This window comes from Chenopodium album, chromosome 10, assembly GCF_948465745.1.
Source record: "Chenopodium album chromosome 10, dcCheAlbu1.1, whole genome shotgun sequence".
In the NCBI taxonomy this organism is placed as follows: domain Eukaryota; kingdom Viridiplantae; phylum Streptophyta; class Magnoliopsida; order Caryophyllales; family Amaranthaceae; genus Chenopodium; species Chenopodium album.
The window spans coordinates 9273742-9299072 of NC_137843.1; the positions used below are offsets into that span (position 1 = coordinate 9273742).

At 38.5% G+C, this 25331-nt stretch overlaps 3 protein-coding genes and 1 pseudogene across 3 annotated transcripts; all 4 read right to left on the reverse strand.

The window, feature by feature from the left end:
* Nucleotides 1–220: 220 nt before the first annotated feature.
* Nucleotides 221–2408, reverse strand: LOC145563448 (uncharacterized). The gene is made up of 5 exons (XM_081623900.1): nucleotides 2255–2408; nucleotides 2106–2158; nucleotides 1008–1202; nucleotides 813–893; nucleotides 221–629 (listed from the first exon to the last, which is right to left on the reverse strand). The coding sequence occupies exons 1-5, from the start codon at nucleotides 2309–2311 to the stop codon at nucleotides 467–469; spliced, it is 549 nt and encodes a 182-aa protein (XP_081480026.1). The 5' UTR covers nucleotides 2312–2408; the 3' UTR covers nucleotides 221–466.
* A 1477-nt stretch (nucleotides 2409–3885) lies between these two features.
* On the reverse strand, nucleotides 3886–5346 carry LOC145564749 (anthocyanidin 3-O-glucosyltransferase 6-like). Its single transcript, XM_081624962.1, has one exon. It carries the CDS (start codon nucleotides 5344–5346, stop codon nucleotides 3886–3888), a length of 1461 nt encoding a protein of 486 aa, XP_081481088.1.
* Nucleotides 5347–13663: 8317 nt separating this feature from the next.
* Nucleotides 13664–14353, reverse strand: LOC145564750 (uncharacterized). The gene has a single exon (XM_081624963.1). The coding sequence runs from the start codon at nucleotides 14351–14353 to the stop codon at nucleotides 13664–13666; it is 690 nt and encodes a 229-aa protein (XP_081481089.1).
* Nucleotides 14354–23634: 9281 nt separating this feature from the next.
* Nucleotides 23635–25187, reverse strand: LOC145563451 (anthocyanidin 3-O-glucosyltransferase 6-like; annotated as a pseudogene).
* Nucleotides 25188–25331: the final 144 nt, after the last annotated feature.

The window sequence follows — 25331 nt, forward strand, 5'->3', positions numbered from 1 at the left end:
TGACAAAGTGCTGTAACTTCAGCAGCCTGTCTACTGGAACTCATGAGCTTGATTCCAGATGACAGTCTCGTCTTCTGGAGGTCTTGGACTAAACTTGCACATCGTTTACCATGATATGTTTTGTTTATGTGAGGCGCCTTAAGAAGTCTATTAGATTCAGATTATCAGAAAATGGTTGTATAAAAAATTTCAGATCAATCTAAAATGCATTTGGCATTGATGTAGAAATGTAGAATCAAATATGAAGGATAGTATTACATATTAACATGGAGAAAATTTAATGCTAATAAGACTTTTCAAGAGCAAGCCTTTCATCTCTTGACTCACATCTCAATCAAAACTCGAGAGGTAATCAATCAATTGTAATAAAAAGACTGGAAAGAACTACAACCACCTTCAATTGTTCACCTCTCACTTACTGGCTATGAGCCTATAGAGCAACAACAAAAATCAGAGATACATGAGTTTACTTCAGCAATCCAGAGGAAGAGAGGAGACGCAAAGCTTGCTTTGAATTGGTCAAGACCGCAGCAGACCTAGGAACTTGCCTTTTCCTTTTCTCTAAGAACTCCAAGGATTTCTGCACACAAAGTGAAGGTTGTAGCTCCTTCAGAATTACAGTCTCTACCCTGAAAGATCGATCACAAGAAAAAGTCATAAGATTGTAGTACACATTGAGAGATGAATGGAGTCAACCAAATCCATAAGCATTTAAAATGAATTCAAAAGTCAGGCAGGCTTGTCACTCCCTATGAAATGCTCTCAAGTTTTGCCAATATGGACAGACTTTACAAAAATTAGAAGCATCGTACCCTGATTGTTTGCTTCGTTTCTTCTTTGGTTTTAGTTTTTTCCCTTCTTTCTCTTCCTCAGAATCTGATAAAAATACTTGCCTGCAAATTACACCAGTAATCACTGCCCAATTAGACAACACCTAAAGGGAAAATAGAAGAAACCATGGAATAAAAGCATTTGCAAAAAATGATGAGGATGATTGAAGAACATACTTCTCACGAGCAGCAAGCAAGTTGACAATGTCATCTGGAAGCATCCCTGTGTTTACTTGGGATTGCTTACTTGTATCAGGTTCATCTTCATCTTCAACCATTTCAACGTCATCATCAGATGCTTCAACTTTCTTTTGTCGTGGAGTTAGCCTTTCAGCCAATTTCTTCCGACGTTCTTTCCCTTCACGACGAGCCCTAACGAGAGACAAATTCAAACCACAAAAATGAAACAAGTACAAACCTGACACAGGGCAAAATGCATAGATTTTGCTAAACACAAAGAGTAACAATCTCCAGTTTCTCCACTTTACATCCAAAAAGTGATATGAAAACCCCAAGGCAATGGTGTACACTACAAAAATCAGAATCATCATCTACAAGTTTGATCCAAAATCCAACACTAACTAAAGGTCAAGACTTCAACAAGCAATTTACAGAAACTGACAAGAATAGTAAATGATGATCAATCCAGATTCTTAATAAAGAGACATTCTATCTCTGTTTCCAAACATTTGCAATTATGATTTATATAACTAAAAGACATAAAAAACACTAGAGCGCCAAATCACAGTTGATAATCCATAATCCATACATAGCAAGCATTATGCCATTAACATTTCCTGAATCGGTTTCAAAGAATACGAAACTTCATTTGACAAGTTCATAAAACACTAGAGCACCGAACCATAGTTGATATTCAATACATAGCCTGCATTAAAACACGAAACTTTGATTGAACAGCTCTTAAAACACTAGAGCATCAAACCACAGTCTATGCTCAATACATAGCTACCAATACCACCTCCGAAGACGGTTTAAAACAACGCGAAAACTTCGATTGACAAGCTCATCATTAAAAACCAAACATTAAAAACAAGTGATACTCACATACGAAGCTACTTAGTTGGCAACCTCGTCAAACCCAAGGATAAAATATACAAATCACAAAAATATCAGAGTAATATCAATATCATATCAAAACCAACATCCCAACCATATAATATCACCCAAAAAAATAAAAGATAATCATTGTGCAATTGACAACAAGCGAAATTAAGCAAAAATTGAAGAGAGCAGAGAGAAATATCGAGAAAAAACCTGGATTTACTCAATCGAAGAGCTTTTCTAATCTCTTCATCTTGTTGAATTCCCTGCATAATCAAATCATTCAAAAAACAAAAATTAATTTCTGTAAATTACATAATCATATGATTCTTATCAGAAATTGATAGGAGAGAGAAAGAGACCTGTTGAGCAGTGACTTCTTCGGGAGCATCGGAATCGTCGTCTTCTCTATTAGACATGGCTGAAAACTTTGAGCTCAAACCCAGAAACCTAACTTCCTCCGAATTGCAGGGTTTAGGGTTTTCAATTGGAATTGGAAGTTGGCGACGACGTCGTGTAGGAGTTTGAATATCTGGGTTAAATTCGATTTGTTGTGTCTGGGTTAATGTTTGGGCTTTGCTTTAATGTCTTCATGGGTTCAGCAGATTGGGCCCACGGGATTGTTTTGGGAAAATTAGGAATGAAAAATAACATTTGGACTTTGGAGAAGTTCAAAATATGCTTGTTCAAGTCTAATACGGAGTACTCTTTCCATGTTTTTTAAGACGGAGTTTTTCAAAAATTACTCGTATAAAAGAAAATTAGTGGGTATTAAAATGTATCTTTTTACCAAAAAAAAAAAAAAAAAAAAAAAAGCACTTAAAACAAATACGGTCACATGCCCACATCTATTAACTAATACTAAAACAAAACATGTTGACATCATCTTTTTTCCAAATTGTACACATTTCACTCTTATATAATTTTTTTCCCGCCAATTTTGAATGATGACATCATCAATTTTTTTTTTTTTAAATAACTTTTACCTTTGTTTTTTTATCTAACAGACCTTTCATATTCTTTACCATTTATCCGTATCAAATCCTTTTTTTTAGGTATGTTAATATTTTAATATTCAAAAGTGTTCATTGTGATTTTTTTTTTCTTTTTTCTTTTTTGTATATTTTACAAGTACCGAGTAATATTTTACGTGAGAAATTAATTAATTTTTTTTGAAGCATTAAAAATCAATTACTTACTATGTACGAAGTATATAAATAAATTTACGGAGTAGACAGACTTTCTTTTTCCGTATTATAAACAAATCTCATAATGTGTTTGTTTAAAATCGTGCATCGCACGGGAATTAAACTAGTTTGATAAATATAACACTCGAATGAAGAAAAATGGAGAGAGTAGTATATATTTAAGACCGGACCCAATACATTTCGACCTAAAAGTGACCTGATTCAATATTTGTTTTTCAGATACACAATAATTTAGCTTAACTCAAACTTAAATTGGACAACTCAACCTTTTTTTTTTAGGGAAGACGTTAGCCGACATTTTATTTCAAATCAAGCTCCACCAAGTCTAAGAGACTTAGCGGGTTAGAGTTAATACAAACTAGCTTCGATCTATCAAGGTTGTCCCACCTTGCAACAAAACGAGCAACTGTATTTCCTGCAGTACAGAAATTTTAAAAGCATGAAAAGATTGAGCAAGCGAACAAACATCCTCCAAAAGAAGCCACATTGGGGAGTTGCCAACATCAGCATATTGGTTTTTTTTTTTTTTTTTTTTTTGTTTGGTGAAGAACATCAGCATATTGTTGAGTTTGCTTGTAATACTTAGAGCATCACTTTCAATCCAGACTTGCAAATGCCCCATGCGTATAGTATAGCCAAATTGGACGACCCAACCTGACTTATAGCTTAATATGACTCAGTTACTTGAATTGACACTTCTGTCACTTCAAGTTATTAAAATATGTTTTCTCTTCACTAATCACTAATAAACGTACATACAGAATAACTTCTAGTAGGATTTACTACTAATTATGCAAGACGTCTTCAATAAAACGAATCAACTCATAATTAGATGATCCACCATCTTTCAAAGCCTTCCTACTTAAATCACTAATCTCTCGCACTTTCTCTCTAATTTCTTCATCCATGTTCATTAGCCTTTTCACACCATTTTCTACCTCCTCAGCAGTCACTAAATAATTTCCCTTTCCTATCATAAAATTCAGCCTATAATTTATGCTAAACTCCACACCCAATCCTAACTCCTTCACCAACTCAAACGCATTCAATTGTTGATCCGCGCACATCGGCCATGTAGCCATTGGGACCCCGAACCATAGGCTTTCTAATATCGAGTTCCATCCACAGTGTGTCACGAAACCTCCGATGGCTCTATGAGCCAAGATTTGGACTTGTGGGGCCCACTTAATTACCTTTCCTCGATGGGCCATTCGGTCCACGAAGCCTTCAGGCAAGACCTCGATTAGGTTGTAATTTTTCATTGAACTCCCTAGATTAAACTGTGGAGCCGATCGTGGTAAGGACCACAAGAATCGAAACCCAGATCTTTCTAGGCCGTTTGCTATCTCCGTTACCTGGTCTACATCGAAGCCTCCCATGCTTCCGAAGCATAGAAACACAACCGAGGATAAAGGTTGCTCATCTAGCCACTCCATGATCAAGTCTTGGTCCTGAACTTCGTGTTGGCTCCTTCCGTCAAGTGATAGAATAGGCCCCACAGGATAAATGGAAGGGATCTTGCTCTTGCTCATACTCTGATCAATCAAAACTCGAATGGCATACGATTCAAGCTCCATAAATGTATTGATGAGAATACCCTTCGATAGTCTAAACATCCTAGGCATATCAATAACTATTTTATGCCTCTCACTATCTTTATCGACAGTACCAAACCAAGGCAACACTTTAACCGGAACTCGGTTCTTGAACTCGGGTACATCTAACTCCGCATTCGGATCAACAAACTTGGTGAAAATTATATCAACCCCCTCATCATCATAAAGAGATTGAGCATGTAAGAACACGCTTAAAAGGTTAGCCCCAGAGGTGAAGTAAACATAAAAAGGAACATCAAGTTCACTAGCAACATCCATCATCGAGACATACATCATATCGATGACAAATGCAGTCGGTTCCGTACCTTGATCCTCGACCGCCTTCTTGACAAGCTGCTTTTGTAGCTCGATGACAGTGCTGAAGAAGTTGGGGGAGGGAGGATCATTATTAGGTACCACGACTGGTGGAAATGTTAAGAAAGTGATTCGATTTGGGTCGGTTTCGAGGGATTGAGACTCTACATAAGCATCGATAGCTTTCGAGGTGTTAAAGATTGGGGAATGGAGGATTACGAGTAGGATTGAAATGCGTTGGTCTCGTTGGACAAGAAGCTTCGCAAACTCGACGGTTGAGGGTAAATGGCCCATTGCTGGGGTTGGAACCATAACTATTAGCTTCGTTTCTAACATTTTTTGGGAATTTTCTTTTTGATGAGAAATTGAGAAGTACTCTGAATTAATATATATATATATATATATATTAGTATATTAAATTATTAATATGGTTCATGATTTGGTAATGGATTAACTTGTCAACAAAAACGTTGAACTAATAAAATCCACAGCAAATCACGTTAATTGTGTAAAATTATACATCGTTTGCGTGCCAAATAATTTATAATTTAGACTCATAGTAACAGGACAAATGTAACTGTGATAGAAATTGCGATTTATGTGGGACTCGAAGCTAACTAAATTTCACACGAAAACAAAGAAAAAAATTGGTTGAGATTACAAATTCGACAAAGAAAAAAAATAATAATTTATGGTATAGTTATTGTAAGTGCAGATGTTCCACTTTTCCATTAAGATGGTTGGTACATGTCTACCAATTAGTCGGTAGGAATGTTTTCTACTTGTACACCATAATTTTAGTTTATCGTTATGATCACTATGGTAATGAAAAAACAATTGTAATTTCAACAAAATGCATAATTTTAACCATTAAAATTATTATAATACAGTAGTAAAATTTGTAAATTAAATTGATAATATATGATATGGTCATATGGATACTTTTTCTAACTGGTGTGTCTGTGTCAGACGCGGTGTTTGTGATATGTCTATTTTATATAGTGTTTTACCCCCATCTCTTGGTCATAATTGGTAGCGTTTTTTGGCTCTTTAGAGCCACTTTTATTACTAATTGGTGCTTTCTAGTGTTTTCGTAGTTTTGGTTGAGTTTTGTAGGGATTTGTACTTTTAGAGCACTTTTCCGGGATTTTATGGAACGACTACGAGCATTGGAGGAGCACGACCACTTTTCATAGCCGAGGGCCGGTTAGAGTCATCGAGCCGGTGATTAAGGGCTCGACATGTGAAATATTGAGCATTGGACACCGAGTATTCAAGCCCCAAAGTGGAAATTCGGAGTGGGCTAAAAAGTGAAGTCCAATCCAAGTCCAAGCATAGCCGGGCCCGATCGGGCAACCTTTGGCTCGATCGGGTGGCTGCCCAGATACAGGAGGTGAAGAAAAAGGCGGGCCCGATCGGGCGGCCCTTCGCCCGATCGGGCGCGTGTTTCTGATGAGGTGTTTTCGGCGATTTACTTAGTTTTAATTAGGATTTGTTAAGAGTTTTGTATAAGTATGATTTAGTGCTTTTAATATTAGGCACCTTTTCTCTTAGATTTTCTCTCTCTAGTTAGTTCTATTTCCTCTCTTATTTTCTCTCTCTACAACTTTACACTTTGTTCTTGATTCAACTCATTATTTCCGTTAATTTTGGTAACGATTTCTTCTCCTTTAATTTTAGTAATTTAATCTCTTTCTTTGATCATGTCTTGTTTAATTGCTTTGATTAGTTTAGATTTAATTATGTGTGAGTAGTTTTCTTTCTAGGGTTTATGGGGATCCATAAATAATATGAAGGGGTAATTTATTGTTGTTGATTGTCATTGCTTAATTAATTTCCTATTAATTGATTTAATGCTATGCAACTAGACTTGCGCAGGTCTTTTATGTATGAGTTTAGCAATATTGATTCGAGATTCGAGAGATGAGAATTGATGTTTAGGTTTAGTTTCAATAGGCGGACTAATTTATAAATGGTTAAGTTGAAATTCGAGAGATGAGATTTAATACCGGTAAATTAACTCTGTGATTGTAATACGTAGCGAAAGCCCTTTATGATCTGATTAATTGATGCATTGATGATTTATTGTTATGTTTTACCCTGGAATATTATTTATTGGTGAATCTATACCCTAGGTCTTTTATTCATTGATTTTCCCCTACTTTTATTTCTCCCTACTTTTATTCTTAGTAGTTTAGTTCTCTTAAATAACAACAAATTGGTTACTTGATAATTTAGATTACTTTTGATTAATTAGGAATAAATTGACTTGTTTCCCTGTGGTTCGACCCTTCTCCCCTATCTGCATAGTTAGTGGACTTAAGAATTATTTTTGATTAGGTGATTACAACTTTAGCCTATCAAAATTTGGCGCCGTTGCCGGGGAAACGGTTTTATTTTTATTTTTGATTGTTTTTTGTAGTCTAGATTATTTCCTCTTGTCTTAGAGAACATCAGTTCTTTGAGGCAAGTCTCATATTTGCCTTTTAGTTCTTTGTTTATGCCCAGGTGTTCCAGATCAGGTTATATTCCATTCGATCATGAGATCGAGCCCTCTTTTCATAGACACAAGAATCTTTACAGGAAAATCCTGGCGGGTTTTGGGGATAACGATAATCACAGAGACCCTCCAACTGATTCTAGTGATTCGAAAGTTCCTTCAGATTCAGATTCAAAGATGACAGCACCTGAGAAGCTCATCGATTATTCGCAGCCGTCGCTGACCGATTTTTCACATCTCAATCCCACTCCGGCTCTTAATGGAGTGCAATTCGAGATTAAACCCCAATTTATCATGATGATAGAAAGGAAGCAATTCAGTGGAGCTAAGGGTGAAGACCCAAATCTTCATATTGCAGACTACTGTCAATATTGCAATACCATAAGGCAAGCGGGAGTCACACAGGACCAAATCAGGGAGATTCTTTTTCCTTTTTCTTTATGTGGAAAAGCTAAATTGTGGTATAATGGATTGAATAGAACTGCACTTGGTATAACTAACTGGGAAACTCTTGTTTTGAATTTCTATAATAAATATTACCCTGCAGAGAGGACAACTTTGCTAAGGAGCGCAATTCAGAACTTTGCCCAAGAGCCAGAAGAAACTTTATATGAGGCTTGGGAAAGATTCAAGGATCTGCAGAAAGAGTGTCCCACCATAATTTAGCACAGTGGCAGTTGATCCAAGCCTTCTCTAATGGGATTGGAAATTCATCTAGAACAATATTAGATTCTGCAGCTAGTGGGAGGTTTATGAACCTTAATGTTGATGATGCAGGTCAAGTTATCGAAGATATGGCAATCCACAATTCCTAATATGGGAATCCTAGAGGCTTTGCTAACAAGGGGAAATATAGTGTTGACTCTGTATCCTTTTTACAAGCTCAATTAACCTCTATTTGTCAGAAATTAGATAATCTTAGCACTGCAAATATAGCTAATGTTTCTGCAATTAATAATAATTCTAATGAGGCTTTCTGTGAAAATTGTGGAATTGTAGGTCATTGGGAACAAGATTGCAGGAGTTCCGTGGAGCAAGTTAATGCCTTTCAAGCTTATAGGCAGAATGACCCATACTCTAACACCTACAATCCTGGGTTCCGGAATCATCCATATCTTTCCTACCGGAGCACCAATGTCCAAAACCCACCACCTCCACAACAATCATAGGCACCACAATAACCACAACAGAAATATTACCATCCCAATGCTGGCCAGAAGAACCAACCACAACAACCCTCCTCATTTACTGACCCTGCTTTGACAGAAATTAGAGCGATGTTAGCTAGTATGCAAAAGCACATGGAGAGTAGAGATGCTCAAATTGATTCGATCATAGCCCATAATAAAATTGTAGATAATCAAATTGCGCGGATTTCCTTTACTCTACAAGCCCGTCAACAGGAAGCCCTACCATCGCAGCCAACCAGGCCTACAGATCAAGCTTTTGCAATTACTCTGAGTAGTGGTTCACACTATGATGAGCCCCCTATACCCAGAGATGATGAACCTGTTTTAATAAATAATGCTAATCTTGATTCTGTTAAACCAAACAATGTTGCTAATAGCCCTACATGACTCAAGAGTAGTACTAATATTTTTGATAATATATTGCAGGGTACAAGTCTAGGGAAGGTAGCAGCTCCAGACAAGAGCAGTAATGCCCCAAAGCCAGTTATCAAACTTCCATTCCCCAATCGACATTTAAAAATAAAATTGGATAAGTAGTTTGGTAAGTTCCTGGAGATGGTGAAAGATTTGCAGGTAACGGTTCCTTTTACAGAACTAATTACACAAATTCCTGCATATGCTAAATTCATGAAGGAAATATTGACTAGAAAAGGTCTATTAGTGAGGTAGAGACAATCGCTTTTACTGTAGAATGTAGTGTCGTACTACAAAATAAATCTCCACCTAAACTGAAAGATCCGGGTAGTTTTTCTATCCCTTGTCATATTGACAATCTGATGATTGATAATGCATTATGTGATTTGGGTGCGAGCGTTAGTGTCACGCCATTGTCTGTGTGTTCCAAGCTAAATATGGGTAAATTAAAAGCTACTAATATTACTATGCAAATGGCCGACCGTTCTTTTAAATACCCTCTAGGTGTTTTAGAGGATGTTCCTGTTAGAGTAGGTAAATTTTATATACCTGTTGATTTTGTTGTTCTTGACATGGCTGAGGATTTGCAAACTCCAAATATTTTGGGTAGACCATTCCTTAACACCGCAGGAGCAATTATCGATGTGAAATGCAGTAAACTGACACTATCAGTAGGGGATGATAAAATTATTTTCAATTTGAATAATACCCCTAAAAGCCCCATGACAGAGGAGAAGTGTTTTAGTATTGATGTGGTTGATAATTGTTCTAATAAGCCCCAAGCTCTTGTTAAAGATCTCTTGGAGGCAGTATCTTGTGTTGCATCTTCTACAGGAGAAATGAACAGATGGCAAGAGGAAGTTGATGCAATAGAAAGAGCCCTTTACTGTGCAGGTCTTAGCTTTGAAGATGAGAAGGTGGAGACAAATAAGAAAGCTACAGAAACTGAGCCTATAGTGAGAGTTCCACCAGATCGAGTTGCAATTGCTCAATCCAGTGACAATTCGAGGCAACCAAAGGTCAAAAAAGGGTCCCTTGTGAGCAGTAGCGAAGAACCACCAGTTCACGCCAAGAAGGATTCACCTGATAAGGTAAATTGGCGCCCTACAGGGCGTGTCAGGAAGCCGCGTCGTGGTCTAAAAATCGCTCGACCGGGTGAGTAATCATCCAACCAGGCGGTAGGCCAAGGGTCTTAACATCTTGAGCGACATTGTGGTAAGAGGGTCGTGCGGGACCTAGATAAACTAGCGCTTTGCGGGAGGCAACCTGTATTTCTTGCTTTTTAGACTAGTTTTTCCTTCTTTTTATTTATTTTTTTTAGAGAGGTAAGGAGAGTGTAATTTTACTTTTTCAAAGTGTTTTTGGACAGGCTTCGAACCAACAAGTAAGGAGATTTAAAGAGAAAAAAGTTAAAAAATGTGTGTTCCAAGCTGGGCAGGGGCCCGATTGGGCGGACCTCGCCCGATCGGGCGCGAGAGTGAAGTTCAGATTGAGCGTCAATTCGCCCGATCGGGCAGCCACGCTCGATCGAGCGCGCAAGTAAGCAAATCTTCGAGTGAGAAATTCGCCCGATCGGGCGAAGCTTGCCCGATCGAGCGCGAAAGTGAAAGAAGAATTCGAAGGAAATTCGCCTGACCGGGCGGATGTGCCCGATCGGGCGCAGAAATGGAGAAATCGAGTCACACAAAAAGAAATCCCGGGCGAAGCTCGCCCGATCGGACGAAGAAATCGAGTGAAAATCAAGATCCCCTCGCGCCCGATCGGGCGCGCAACTCGTAATCCGAATTTCTGGAGCTTCGCCCGATCGGGCGGACCTGTGTCCAATCGGACACGCCTATTTTATGACGTTCTACTAATCTCTTTTCTCCCCTTTTCTTTTCCATTTCTTCCTTCTTTCATCTCTTTCATTCACACTTTCTCTCTCTAACCTCCATTATCATACCTTCAAACTTACTTTTCCAATCAAGATCTTCTCAAATTCTCCCATCAAAACTTAAATTTTTTACATATTCTTCATCCTATCACCTTCCTCTACATTCTCCATCTAATTTTCACTTATTTCTCTCAAATTTTTGAGAAACCCTAGAGAGAGAAAGCTTCAAGTTTGTCAAGAAATCAATTCAAATGGCATTAAAGAGATCAAGGACTCAAAGGGGTGAGCAATCAAGGCAACAACCGACACCCTCGGTCGACCCGGAGCTCCAAATTCTGGGATGGAGCGAGGTGGTGGTAACAAGCATGGAGCAAAAGACTAGGATGCTCAACCTCGTCGAGAGGCAGGTAATTCATACTCGTTTTGTTCATCACCCTACCTTGTCTAGACTAGGAATTGACAAACAAGTTGAAAATTTGCTTAAGGGAATTGGAATGAGTGGTCTATTTAACTTGCATTATGATACTTATGATTACTTGACTGTGGAATTTATTTCTACCTTTAATTTGATTAAGTCTAGTGCATCTGTTTATCATGTTCAATTCCGTTTACTTAACAATGATGTGAGATTGTCTTTGAAAGATTTTGGTAAACTTTTTGAGTTTAAATCCGATAGGCCTACGGAACCACCTAGGGATTATTGTGCCGAAGTCTATTTAGCTTTAACATGGAATGTGTTAGAGAACCTCCAACATGCCAAGGGAACTTGGATTCAACATCCCGTGCCAAAATTTTGGCAAAGGTTTGTTGGCCTCACCATTTTCGGGAGGCATGAACCGGCAAATGTGAGGAGGGATGAGTTAGAGTTATTGACCACCTACATGATTTCTAGAAGTGAGAAGCTAAACATCCTACTTAAGATGGCCCAACACTTCCAAAGAAGTGCTAAGGCAACCAAGGCCGGTAGAGCTAAGACCCCTATCTACTTTGGTGGGTTAGTCACCCACATTGCAGTAAAATTGATGGCTTTTACACCCAATAATCATAGGAGAGTAGATGACCCTACCCTTATGGACCTAACATATCTAGGAAGCCTCAATTGGGTCCAACCTACCCATAGCGTGTCTCAACCCAATGAGATGTGGTGGATAATTCATAGGGAGTCCGGTAGGAGGGATCAAGCCTTCACATTGCCTAACCCAAAGTTGACCAAGTTCGATAAGGGTAAGTCCACCTACACTTTTGAACTAGTTAACCAAGGAGAGGCTCGAGAGGCACACCATTCACCACCTTTACCACAACCCCAATTCCAACCTCCTCCACAACCCCAACCTTACATGCATGATATCCCTACTTCTTCCGTTGACTACAACATCGATCCTAATGCATCATATGACTTCTCGACTTTAAGGAGCCAACTTGATAGGATTGAGAGGGGGCAAGGAAGGGTAGAGGGCTTAGTTCAAAACCTTGACTCTAGAGTAGGTTCTCTAGATAGACGGGTTGGGTACGTGGAGAGAAACCTAGGGAGGGGTTTATACCCAATGTATGATGATTATGCACGCCGAGGGGCTATTCCCCCCGAGGCTCTTGTTCCCGATTGGTTTCAATATCCTCAAGGAGGATACTCGACCCCCGGTGCCTTTGGTAGTTATGTGGACTATTCTTCGATCCATGGTTATGAGGCCGATGTCCCTTTTGGTGGGCTTTGGGGGAATGTGGATCCTAACTATTTTGCAGGTGGTTCGGGTCATGGAGGTGTTGGTTCGAGCCATGGAGGTGTCGGCTTTATCCATGGTGGTGGCTATGCTAGGATGGAGGAGGACGAGGATGATGATGAGGAGTAGCTAGTCTTAACTATACTCCCAAGTCAATGAGGACATTGCTTGATTTGGCTTGGGGGAGATGATCTTGTATATATGGTATTATTCTCTTTATTTTCATATTTTTATTGCTTTTTAGAGTAGTTTTATTACTTTTGAAAAAAAAGAAAAATACAAAAATACATTCTAATGAACTGTAAATCATGCTTTCTTGTGCCCCATACTTGAAAATTGTTTTGATTCTTGGTATATGATGATGAGCATTGTGGATAGGTTAGCCATGATTTGAAGTTTGATTTCTTGGATGCCTTAATATGTGTCAATTTTGCCAACCTACTTGTGAATATATTGCTTGACTAGTTGATTTGGTTAGGAATGTATGTTAGTTCCTGGTATGTCAATGAATTTGAGTATTGGTTTGCAACTTTGAGTACTGTTTGTATGACTCAATATTATGCACATCGAGGAGGACGAAGGCATTTGTTCTTTTAGGTGACCTTTAGATGATTGTAGATACATTTTTTCCCTTATTGCTACCCATGTTGTTGCCTTGACTTTTTGTTGTTTATTTAGCCACATTACAAGCCGATTTTCCCCATTGGTTACTAGTCCCAAGCTTGGCTTGGGGGAGCTATTAGTGAGTGAGGTGAGGGAGTTTTGTGGTGTGCATATTAATTGCACAATTTGGTGGATATGAGGAGTTATTTGTTCTTGATTGTGGTTTTTTTTGATGATCTTGAATGTTAAATTTATTGGAAAAAATAAAGCATGATAGAAAAAAAAAATAGAAGTTCAAGAAAAAAAAAAGTGAAAAAAAAAGTGAACTTTTTTTTTTTGAGGGGAAGCAAACAAATTACTCATTAATCAAAGCATCCATGAGTACAAATGAAGCTACATTAGAGGGAGTACAATTTTCCCAAATCTGCTCTACACCAAATGGAAGTACTCTAGCCAAATTATGAGCTACCATGTTTCCATCACGCTTGACGTGTTGCCATTGAAGACTAGAGAACAGGGAACTCTGGTACATAGCATCACAAAGAACAGAGTCGATATCAGTATTAAAAGCAGCCCCCTTTGACAATTTGTTGATAATTAACTGGCAATCCGATTCAATAATCAGTCTTTCACAGCCAAACTTGTGCCCCAGCCTGAGAGCCATAACAATAGCTTTCGCTTCAGCCACTTCCACCTGCCACCATGCCCTTACTCGCCTAGTTGCAGCAAACACCACTTCACACTTCGAATTGCGAGCTACAATGTCTAATCCCACCCAGCCCTCTTCTGCCAAGGATGCATCTGCATTGATTTTGATGATTCCAACAGGGGGCGGGGGAGACCAATTTGCGGGGCTGGGTTGGTGAGAACTAACAGGGTGCTTGTAGATGGCATTGGCATATTTGTTCGTTTCCTCAGCCCATCTCAACACTCGAGTGATCAGAATGTTGTTTGGAGTACTGGAGTTTTGGAAAACCTTGAGATTACGGTCCTGCCATATACCCCACATGAGGTACACTCTACGCACCAACATATCAGCTTGCATTCCTTTCCATTACTCAATTAAATCGCAAGCTCCCTTAGAAGACTCCTTCTTGACCATTTCACCACAGTCCAAATTATACCAAAGCTCTCTAACTCGTACACACTTAAAGAAAGCATGCCTATAGCTTTCTATCTCTTTATTACACCAGGGACATAAGTCACAGTCAGTGAGATGGCGGTACTTCAGAAGTCACAGGTAAAGTCTCAGTGCAAAAGCGCCATAAGAAATTGTGAGTTTTTGGGAAGATGTTTATTTTCCAGATTTCGACCCAAGCATGATGGAAGTCATCCAAATTACATCCCTTGCCAATAATGTAAGCTATCTTAACGGAGTATAAGCCATTTTTGGAGAAAGCCCAAGCAAGTTCATCCCGAGGCAACCTCGATGAACTTAAGGGAATGGCAAGAATACAGAGAGTATCCCTCTCATTGAACACATTACGAAGCAGATTATAATTCCACTCCATACTTTCAAAACATATCAGATCACTCACCTTAGTCAGCTCACTTGTGGGAGTGCTTGTTACAAAACGGCTATTGTCATCTAAGAGCCAAGGGTCCAACCAAATGTTGATGTTACCACCATTGCCTACTATCCAAAATACCCCTTCCTTTAGCAGCAATTTTGAACCCCAAATGCTTCTCCACGAGTAGCTCCCACCATAGCCTAGATAAGACTCCAAAAAATCGGAATTTGGGTAGTACTTAGCCTTCATTACTCGGCTAAGAAGAGAGTCCGGCTTAGTTGCTAATCTCCAAGCTTGTCTACCTAGGAGTGCCTCATTAAAGACTGACAAGTCTCTAAAACCCATCCCCCTGAGACATTTTAAGGTGTAAAAAGAATCTCAACTCTTCTAGTGAATACGCCTTTTATACTCACTTTGGCCCCACCAAAAATTTGCCATGGTCGAGTGCATCTTTCTAATCACTTCACAAGGAAATTTATAAACACCCATAAGATAGGTTGGAATGGCTTGAATGACCAATTTTAATAGAATTTCCTTCCCGGCTTGAGATAAGAGTTTTTCTTTCCAACCCTGCAATTTCTTCCATATACGATCAGTAATGGCCTCAAAAACACTTCTCTTTGATCTTCCCAAAATATTCGGAATGCCAAGATATTTATCATGCCGGTCAACTTGCTTCATACTCAGAATACTAAGAATTTCCTCTTTCTGCTTTGCTCGAACCCCTCTACTAAAGGACACTTCCGATTTATCATAATTGATTTTTTTCCCGGATGTTACTTCATATTGGTTGAGAATATCAACGATTATTTCACATTCCTTCCGATTTGCCCTGGTAAAGAGGAGACTGTCGTCTGCAAAAAGAAGATGAGAAATTTTTGGGCCATTCCGACTTGCTTTTGCCCCATGAATTTCCCTAGCGTTTGCTTTATTCTGAATTAACTGCGAAAAAACGTCAGCCACAATAATAAATAAGGAGAAAGAGGATCTCCTTGACGTAACCCTCTAGAAGGGGTTACCGAGCCACATACCCCTCCATTAATAATGAAAGAGTATTTAACCAACGAAACAAGTTCCATCACCATATTCACCCATCTACCATCAAACCCCATCTTCAGTAAAAGTTGTCTCAGAAAGCCCCATTCAACTCTGTCGTAGGCCTTACTCATATCCAGTTTCATGGCAATGTGGCCCTTTTGGCCTCGACTCTTCTTCTTCTTCGTGTGGAATAATTCCAGAGCAATCAGAGCATTATCAGTAATTAGTCTCCCTGACACAAAAGCACTCTTGTTTTCGGAGATAATATCACATAAAATACTTTTCAATCGAATAACCAGACACTTAGAAATAAGCTTATACAGAACATTGCAGAGACTAATAGGGCAGAACTCAACAGCTAATTTTGGTTCTTTAACTTTTGGAATAAGAGCAATATTAGTGTTATTCAAAATTTCCGGAATAGAACCTCCATTCAAAACATTTGTAACAAAAGTATCCACATCATCACCAATAATATGCCAAAAACGTTGGTAAAAAGTAGCATGCATACCATCCGGGCCAGGAGCCTTGCTAGGATGCATTTGTTTGAGAGCGGTGAAAACATCGTCTTTGGTGTAAGGCCTTGTGAGCTCGCGATTCATATCACACATGACTGACTCTTGCACTTTGTTTAGCACTGAACTGATGTCTTGAGTGGATGGATTTGCCGAAGTAAAAAAGCCCTTGAAGTAAGCCCCTATGACCTTCTCAATCTCTTCCTCCTCTTCCTTCCATATTGCATTTTCATCCCACAAACCCGTAATATGATTTCTCCATTGCCTCTGCGAAGCTTTGTGGTGAAAATATTTGGTGTTCTTGTCTCCATCTCGAACCTCAGCCGCCCTCGATCTCAAGTGCCAATAGGCCTCGTATTTATCATTTAAATCATCGAGAAGACTTTCAAGGTTAGAGCACTCCTTGCAGCTATCATCAGTAATGGGACGGCCTTGAGCGATTAAGAGAGCAGCTTCAACTTCTGCAATTTGCTTACCGAGTTTATCAAAGGCCACCTCACTCCACTGTCTCAATTTCTAGCTCACTGCTGCTATCTTATGAGCTGCATTCCCCATACCCGTACCTCCCCAGGCTTCTTTCACAATCTCTTCGCACCACTCATCTAATAACCAACAAGTTTCAAACTTAATCTCTTTTTTTCTTCTTTTTATTAGGAGCACAAGAAAGAATAATTAGGGTATGGTCGGATTTGTAACGTAACAAATGCTCCACCCTAGCATTCGGGAACAAACTGCACCATCCCATCGATCCTAAGAATCTGTCCAACCTCTCTCTCACTCTCATAGTTGGATTTTTTCCCCTCTCCCAAGTGTACCAAGCACCACTAAACCCCATGTCTTTCAAGTTGCATTCTTCGAGAACATCTCTAAAATGCTCCATCTCCCTCCTATCTCCCTGCGCACCCCCTTCTCTTTCGGCATAAGACAATATTTCATTAAAATCTCCACCCATGAGCAAGGGAACACCGTCTTCACAAAGGCTTCGAATAAGATCCCAAGTTTGAAATTTTTCTTCTTGTCTCGGCCACCCATATACTCCAGCAAAACGCCATGAAACACACCCTTCACTCCATACTTCACCACATATATGATGATGAGAGAAGGAAATAATGCAAAATTCCACCCCCTCCCTCCAATATAAGCACATTCCACCAGACTTGCCTCGACTTGAAACACTAAAAGCGCCTTGAAAACCGAGCGTACCCTTAAGATTCTCCATAATACTCTTGTCCACCATAGTTTCAAACAAAAAAAGTAACCCTGGGCTTTATTTATGGCTCCATTTTCGAAGCCGACGAACTGATTGGGGATTGCCCATTCCCCGACAGTTCCAAGCTAAAATATTCATTGGGTTTGGCGGGGTTAGTCATCACCAACCTCCGCCAATGGTCCCACACCAGTCACGAGCTTTGTATAAATGTTTTTTTTCAGAATATGATCACTGTCATCACCCTCCAACACCCCTTCTCTGCCCCTTTTACAACCAGCAGCCGCAACATCAAGATTAGATGCACCCCCCACTCTACTCCTAGCAATATTTTTCCACTTTCTCGTCCCTCCCTTCAAAGCATCAGGTCCCTTATCACTATCCCCTACATTGCTCAAAACACCCTCACCCTCCAATCTCCTCTCCACAAGTTTTGTTAAGGCAGCCACATCCTCCTTCTCACCTAGTTCGGTACTCCCCTGCCCATCAAGGGATGTATCATCAAGCAATTGGGGTTCTGTGAGATGTTTGTCTGTGTTTTTAAGGTCTGAGCTTTTCGAGGGATACGACCTGCAACTTCTCAACAACTTCACCAATGTCCTATGTACTCTTCCTTGGCAGAGAATGTTTTTTGGTGACAAAAAGTCTTTTTGCAGCATTCCCAACCCGATTTTCCTCGTCTTGTTCATAAAATTTTAAGGCTTTCCATGGAGTAGAGACACGTAGCCTCTCACTAAACTTCCTGGAAACAGAAACATCATCACAGTCCTTTTCTCCATGTCCCAGCATCCCACACACATAGCAAAAAACAGGTAATTTTTCATACTTCACCGGTACTTCAATACTACCTCTCCTAATTCTGATTTCTACCTTACTCATCAACGGCTTCTCAACATCAATGAGAATTTTCATTCTCAAAGATTTATTTATGCCAATTGCATCAGATTTGTCCATAGTCAAGAACGTCCCAATTTTATCACCCAAACGTTTTGCATTATCTTCATTATTTCTACCCTTAAAGGGTAGGTCATAAATTCGGACCCAAAAGGGCACCTTATTCAGAGAGATTTCAGAGGGTTTAGTGTTTCCGTCAACATTGTCAAGGATCAAAACATGATGATCGAAGTGCCAAGGTTGTGACTCCATCACGAATTGCTTATCCCTCCAGTGATGAAATTGGAAAAAGAAGGTTTTTTCCCTAATTATATTTGCCTCACAGCCATGTTCTAATTGTTTAATGTTCAAATATTCTAATTGAAGGTTGATCAAAAGAAGAAAAAAAATAAGATGATGAGTTTCAATGGAAAATTCGAGTTTGGAAAATAAAGTTTGTTATTCACTCCAAGTTTACATTGTTATACTTTTGTGAGTGAAATTGTAAGTGTTGGGATTTGTTTGATATGATTTGAGTTGTTTGGTGAATTTTTGGTGGAGTTGAGTATGTTGGAGATGTTTGGTCATTATTTATTTTTGACCTTGGGTTTTATTAGGATTTGGCTCCCTTTAAGCATGGCTTACTCTCACATTTTCCCAAATATTTCCTACCCTTTACCCTAGCCTTACATTACAAGTTTTAAAAACCTTCCGACCTTTGTACATAGAGTTGTGTGAGTGTGAAATTAGTTGTTTATCAATGCAAAAAATGACTTGACATATTCCGAGTCGACTATTAGGTCGAGTGCATGTTTTCTTAAACACATGAGTATTGTGAGTTTGGGAGGGCATTGTTCACATAAAGGGGTTGGGACGGAGAGTGATCGAGTACATCTTTTACTCGCCACATAAATGAGAGTTGAGTGTGTGAGCACTAGTCATGAATTCTATATGCTCTTGTGGTTTTCTCTATTTGACAATTGTTAGGGAGGATGAGTGATTGGATGGATGAGATTGGTTAATGTTGATTCATGCTTGTTGGATTTACCTTAAATTGGTTGCTCTTGATTTTGATTATTGGGGGTGAGGCATGTTTTATTTATTCATTGACGAGCTCTTTGCTTAGGGACAAGCAAAGGTTTGGCTTGGGGGAGTTTGATATGTCTATTTTATATAGTGTTTTACCCCCGTCCCTTGGTCATAATTGGTAGTGTTTTTGGCTCTTTAGAGCCACTTTTATTACTAATTGGTGCTTTCTAGTGTTTTCGTAGTTTTGGTTGAGTTTTGTAAGGATTTGCACTTTTGGAGCACTTTCCCGAGATTTTATAGAACGACTACGAGCATTGGAGGAGCACGACCACTTTTCATAGCCGAGGGCCGGCTAGAGTCATCGAGCCGGTGATTAAGGGCTCGACATGTGAAATATTGAGCATTGGACACCGAGTATTCAAGCCCCAAATTGGAAATTCGGGGTGGGCTAAGAAGTGAAGTCCAATCCAAGTCCAAGCATAGCCGGGCCCGACCGGGCAACCTTTGGCTCGATCGGGCGGCTGCCCAGATTCAGGAGGTGAAGAAAAAGGCGGGCCCAATCGGGCGGCCCTTCGCCCGATCGGGCGCGTGTTTCTTATGGGGTGTTTTCGGCGATTTACTTAATTTTAATTAGGATTTGTTAAGAGTTTTGTATATGTACGATTTAGTGTTTTTAATATTAGGAACCTTTTCTCTTAGATTTTCTCTCTCTAGTTAGTTTTATTTCCTCTCTTATTTTCTCTCTCTACAACTTTACACTTTGTTCTTGATTCAACTCATTATTTCCGTTAATTTTGGTAACGATTTTTCTCCTTTAATTTCAGTAATTTAATCTCTTTCTTTGATCATGTCTTGTTTAATTGCTTTGATTAGTTTAGATTTAATTATGTGTGAGTAGTTTTCTTTCTAGGGTTTATGGGGATCCATAAATAATATGAAGGGTAATTTATTGTTGTTGATTGTCAATGCTCAATTAATTTCCTATTGATTGATTTAATGCTATGCAACTAGACTTGCGCAGGTCTTTTATGTATGAGTTTAGCAATATTGATTCGAGATTCGAGAGATGAGAATTGATGTTTATGTTTCGTTTCAATAGGCGGACTAATTTAAAAATGGTTAAGTCGAAATTCGAGAGGTGAGATTTAATACCGGTAAATTAACTCTGTGATTGTAATACGTAGCGAAAGCCCTTTATGATCTGATTAATTGATGCATTGATCATTGATTGTTATGTTTTACCCTGGAATATTATTTATTGGTGAACCTATACCCTAGGTCTTTTATTCATTGATTTTCCCCTACTTTTATTTCTCCCTACTTTTATTCTTAGTAGTTTAGTTCTCTTAAATAACAACAAATTGGTTACTTGATAATTTAGATTACTTTTGATTAATTAGGAATAAATTGACTTGTTTCCCTGTGGTTCGACCCTTCTTCCCTATCTGCATAGTTAGTGGACTTAAGAATTATTTTTGATTAGGTGATTACGACTTTAGCCTGTCAGTTTAACACTAACATGTGTTAGACACGCGACAATACATCTTGATCACGTCAAAAAATTGTGTCTATTTTTTTTGTTTTCGTGTATAGTATGACACGACTTGTTTTGCCTTTTTAACATGCCACCTCAACTTTAAAAAAAAAAAAATTAAAATGATGTAGGAGAGACAATGTGAGGGTAGCAAGTGCTTTTGTAGCTGAATTTTAGAAATAAAAAATGAAGGTGAACGAATGTAATGAGGTGGTGTTGTTGAATTGGAAGAGTGAGGGGAGAAGGTGATGATCGAAACCAAAAGAGACATATTTATATATATTGGATATGAATTAAAAGAGTGTTAAGAAATTGTCGAATGGTGTGATTGTTAATTTCATTAACGTGGTAGTATACTAGTATTTGCCTATGTGTAGTGATCTGAGCAGAGGGCAAAATGGGAATTTAAAAAAAACCCAAAAAAAGGAGAAGGAAAAAAGTGATAAATTATGTAGGATTGTAGGTAGTTTTTTGCAAATTGAGTTTTTTAAAATTAAAATATTTGGATTTACTATAACTTTCAGACTAGGGGATTTTTTTTATTTTCTTTTTTTTTTTTGGTCACAAAAGACTAAGGTTTTTTTTTTTTTTTTTTGAAGGAACAGAAGACTAAGGTTTTTAATTGTTCATGATACAATGTTTATCATATATTTTTCCCTTATTTTTAGATAATAATAGCAAAAAGTTTGATACCATATCATGCTCATGTCCCTTATTTTGAAATATTGTTTTTCTATATTCAGTTTGTACGCATACTCGTGTTGCCAATCTTGTGCATCCTAATTTGTAATATTTATAGACCAAAGAAAGTACTTCATTGTTTTATGTTGACTTCTTTAACTTCAAATGTTTTAGTTTTTATTACATAGTAGAATTTAGAAGAAGCTAGATATTATTGAAGGGACTATCAAACTCTGTTAAATCAATTAGGGCTCAAAGCTTAGAGTCCTTCATTCATTCATTCATCATTATATAGAGTACATAGTTTCCCTAAAATATATCAAAAGATATCTTAAGATAATCATAGCCTATAAACTAGGAAACTAAATATACGATAATTATGAAGAAGATCTGATAATATTTTCCTAATATTCCTAACACCCCCTCAAGTTGGAGCAGATGGATTGAAGATGCCCAACTTGCCAAGCAATAGATCAAACTGCGATTTGCCGAGGGCCTTTGTAAAAATATCGGCTAATTGCTCATAGGTAGGAACATAGGATGGATCAATCAACCCTTCTGTAATAGCATCTCGAACGAAGTGACAGTCAATTTCAATATGCTTCGTTCGTTCATGGAAAAGCGGATTATTTGCAATGTGCAAAGCAGATTGACTATCACAAAATAACTTGATAGCCTTAGGATGTTGCACACCCAAGCTCAAAAGAAGCCCTTTTAACCACTTCAACTCATAAGTAATATTGGCCATAGAACGATACTCCGCTTCTGCGGAACTAGTAAAGACAGTTTTCTGCTTTTTGGTTTTCCAAGATATAGATGACTTACCGAGGAATACTAGCCACCTTGTCAAAGATCTACGTGTCAAGGGACACGCGGCCCAATTCGAAGCACACCATCCCTGCAAGGTTAGTCAGTTCACTATTGGATTTGAGTAAAATACCTTGGCCGGGTGTTCTCTTCAAATATCTAACAACTCGTAGAGCTGCCTCCCAATGTTCAATTCTTGGTTCATGCATGAGCTGCGACAAAATATGGACTGAATAGGCTAAATCTGGCCTATTGACGGCAAGATATATCAACCGACCAACAAGTCTATGATACGGCTCCGAATCAGAAAGAAGAGGACCACTAGCTAGACCAAGTTTGTGATTCTGCTCCATAGGAAAGCCAACTTGCTTTGATCCCAATAATCCTGCTTCTGAAATGATGTCAAGTGTATATTTTCTTTGACACAAGAACAAGCCCGAAGAACTACGAGCAACCTCAATGTCCAAAAAAATATTTCAGAGTGCCAAGATCTGTCATATGGAAGCAATCACTAAGATATGCTTTGAAAGCCCTTAAAGAAGCGGAATTATTCCCAGAGATAATCAGATCATCCACATACATAAGGACATTGATTTGGACTGCACCCTTTGTGTAAGTGAACAAAGAATAATCAGATACCATATTTCCACTCAGAAAAATTTAATTCAATTAAACTTAAATATTGCAAGTTAAATATGAATTTTTTTTATAATTTTTTGTAATATATATTTTAGGATAGTTTAATTACATATATATCATACAACATTATAATGAAAATTGTGGAAAAAACAATAGGACAAATAAATAAAATGATGGAATAGGAAAAATACTTCTTCCTCTATTATATTTCATTTAAGTCATTTCATTTACAGTGGTTTCAAAAAAAAAAAAAAAAGTCATTTAATTTACATTAAATGTATCAATATATTTTATTCTCAATAAATAAAAACTACCAAGTATAATAAAAATAGATATTATGATAGTGTTTATTGCAACAATTATTTATTGTTATGTATACATCACAAAAGCAATCAAATAAAAATATGTAAATAATACATATAATTGTCAAACTACATCACATAAAAACAGAACGTATGAATTATTTTAGTCTTTTAGAGTAATGTACTCTAGTCTACATATGGTCAACCAATTAATTTTATTTAATGACTCCATCCTGAAGTTCTAACAAACTCTACTATTGTACTAATTATGCAAGACCTCTTCAATAAAGCGACCCAAATTGTGATTAGAAGATCCACCAACTTTCAAAGCCTTCCTACTTAGATTTCTAATATCTCGCACTTTTCCCCTTATTTCATCATCGATATTCATTAGCCTTTTGACACCATTTTCTACCTCCTCAGCCGTCACCAAATAATTTCCCTTACCTATCCCGAAATTTAGCCGATAATCTATACTAATCTCTACGGCCAATCCTAACTCCTTCACCAATTCGAAAGCATTCAACTGTTGCTCTGAGTACAACGGCCAAGTAGCCATTGGGACACCAAACCATACACTTTCTAAAATCGAGTTCCACCCACAATGTGTCACAAATCCTCCGATAGCTTTATGGGCCAAGATTTGAACTTGTGAAACCCACTTAACTATTTTTCCTCTATGGGCCGTCCGGTCCACGAAGCCTTTAGGCAAGACCTCGTTAAGGTTGTCATTTTCGATCGAACTCCCTAGGTCGCCCTTTGGAGCCGACCGTGGTAGGGACCATAAGAATCGATTCCCACATTGATCTAAGCCGTTGGCTATCTCTCGAACCTGGTCTGCCTCGAAGCCTCCCATGCTCCCGAAGCATAGAAACACGACCGAGGATAAAGGCTGCTCATCTAGCCACGCCATGATCGAGTCTTGATCTTGATCTCCCTGCTGGCTCTTTCCATCGAGAGACAGAATGGGCCCCACAGGATAAATGGGAGGAATCTGATCAAGCAAAACTCGAATCACATGCGATTCAAGATCCATAAATGATTGACGAGAATACCCTTGGATTTTCTAAACATCCGAGGCATATTAAGAATCAATTTAAGCCATTCACTTTCTTTATCGACGACACCAAACCAAGGCAACACTTTGACCGGAACTCGGTTCTTAAACTCGGGTACATCTAACTCGGTATCGGGATCAGCAAACTCATTGAAAATCACATCAACCCCCTTATCATCATAAAGAGATTGAACATAAAATTGTAGGCTTAAGAGGTTAGCCCCAGAGGTGAAGTAAAAATAAGAAGGGACATCAAGTTCATTAGCAACATCCATCATCGAGACATATAACATATCGAGGACAAAGGCGGAGGGTTTTGTACCTTGATCCTCGATCGCCTTCTTGACGAGAGGCTTTTGTGTCTCGATGATGGTGCTGAAGAAGTTAGGAGAAGTATGATCAGGTGTAGAGAAAGGTGGGAGAGTAACAAAGGTGATTTGGTTCGTGTCGGTTTCACGGGATTGAGACTCTATATAAGCATCGATGGCCTTCGAGGAGCTAAAGATTGGGGAATGGAGGATTACGAGTAGGATTGAAATGCGTTGGTCTTGTTCGACAAGGAGCTTGGCTAGCTCCACGGTTGAGGGTAAATGGCCCATTGCTGGGTTTGGAACCATAACAATAAGATTAGTTTCTGACATGTTTTCGGAATTATTTTATGAGTATTACTATTTCCTAAGCTAGCTAGCAAGCAAGCAATAACGAAAGTATGTGGGGGTAGAAGTATGAGGTTAATTATATGTTAGTGCTAAATATATAATACGATTAATACTTGGATAAAATATATATTATTTGGGTCATGGCTTAGCTAGGCCACAGCACAAGATTCT

What these genes read in the sequence shown, in the direction of transcription:
- LOC145564749 (XM_081624962.1), bottom strand. Translation starts at nt 5,346, where the DNA reads ATGTTAGAAACGAAGCTAATAGTTATGGTTCCAACCCCAGCAATGGGC.
- LOC145564750 (XM_081624963.1), bottom strand. Translation starts at nt 14,353, where the DNA reads ATGCAAGCTGATATGTTGGTGCGTAGAGTGTACCTCATGTGGGGTATA.
- LOC145563448 (XM_081623900.1), bottom strand. Translation starts at nt 2,311, where the DNA reads ATGTCTAATAGAGAAGACGACGATTCCGATGCTCCCGAAGAAGTCACT. An exon ending in CTTCGATTGAGTAAATCCAG is followed by an intron (nt 1,203 to 2,105) that starts GTTTTTTCTCGA and finishes GTCTCTCGTTAG; the next exon opens with GGCTCGTCGTGAAGGGAAAG. An exon ending in AAACGAAGCAAACAATCAGG is followed by an intron (nt 630 to 812) that starts GTACGATGCTTC and finishes TCGATCTTTCAG; the next exon opens with GGTAGAGACTGTAATTCTGA.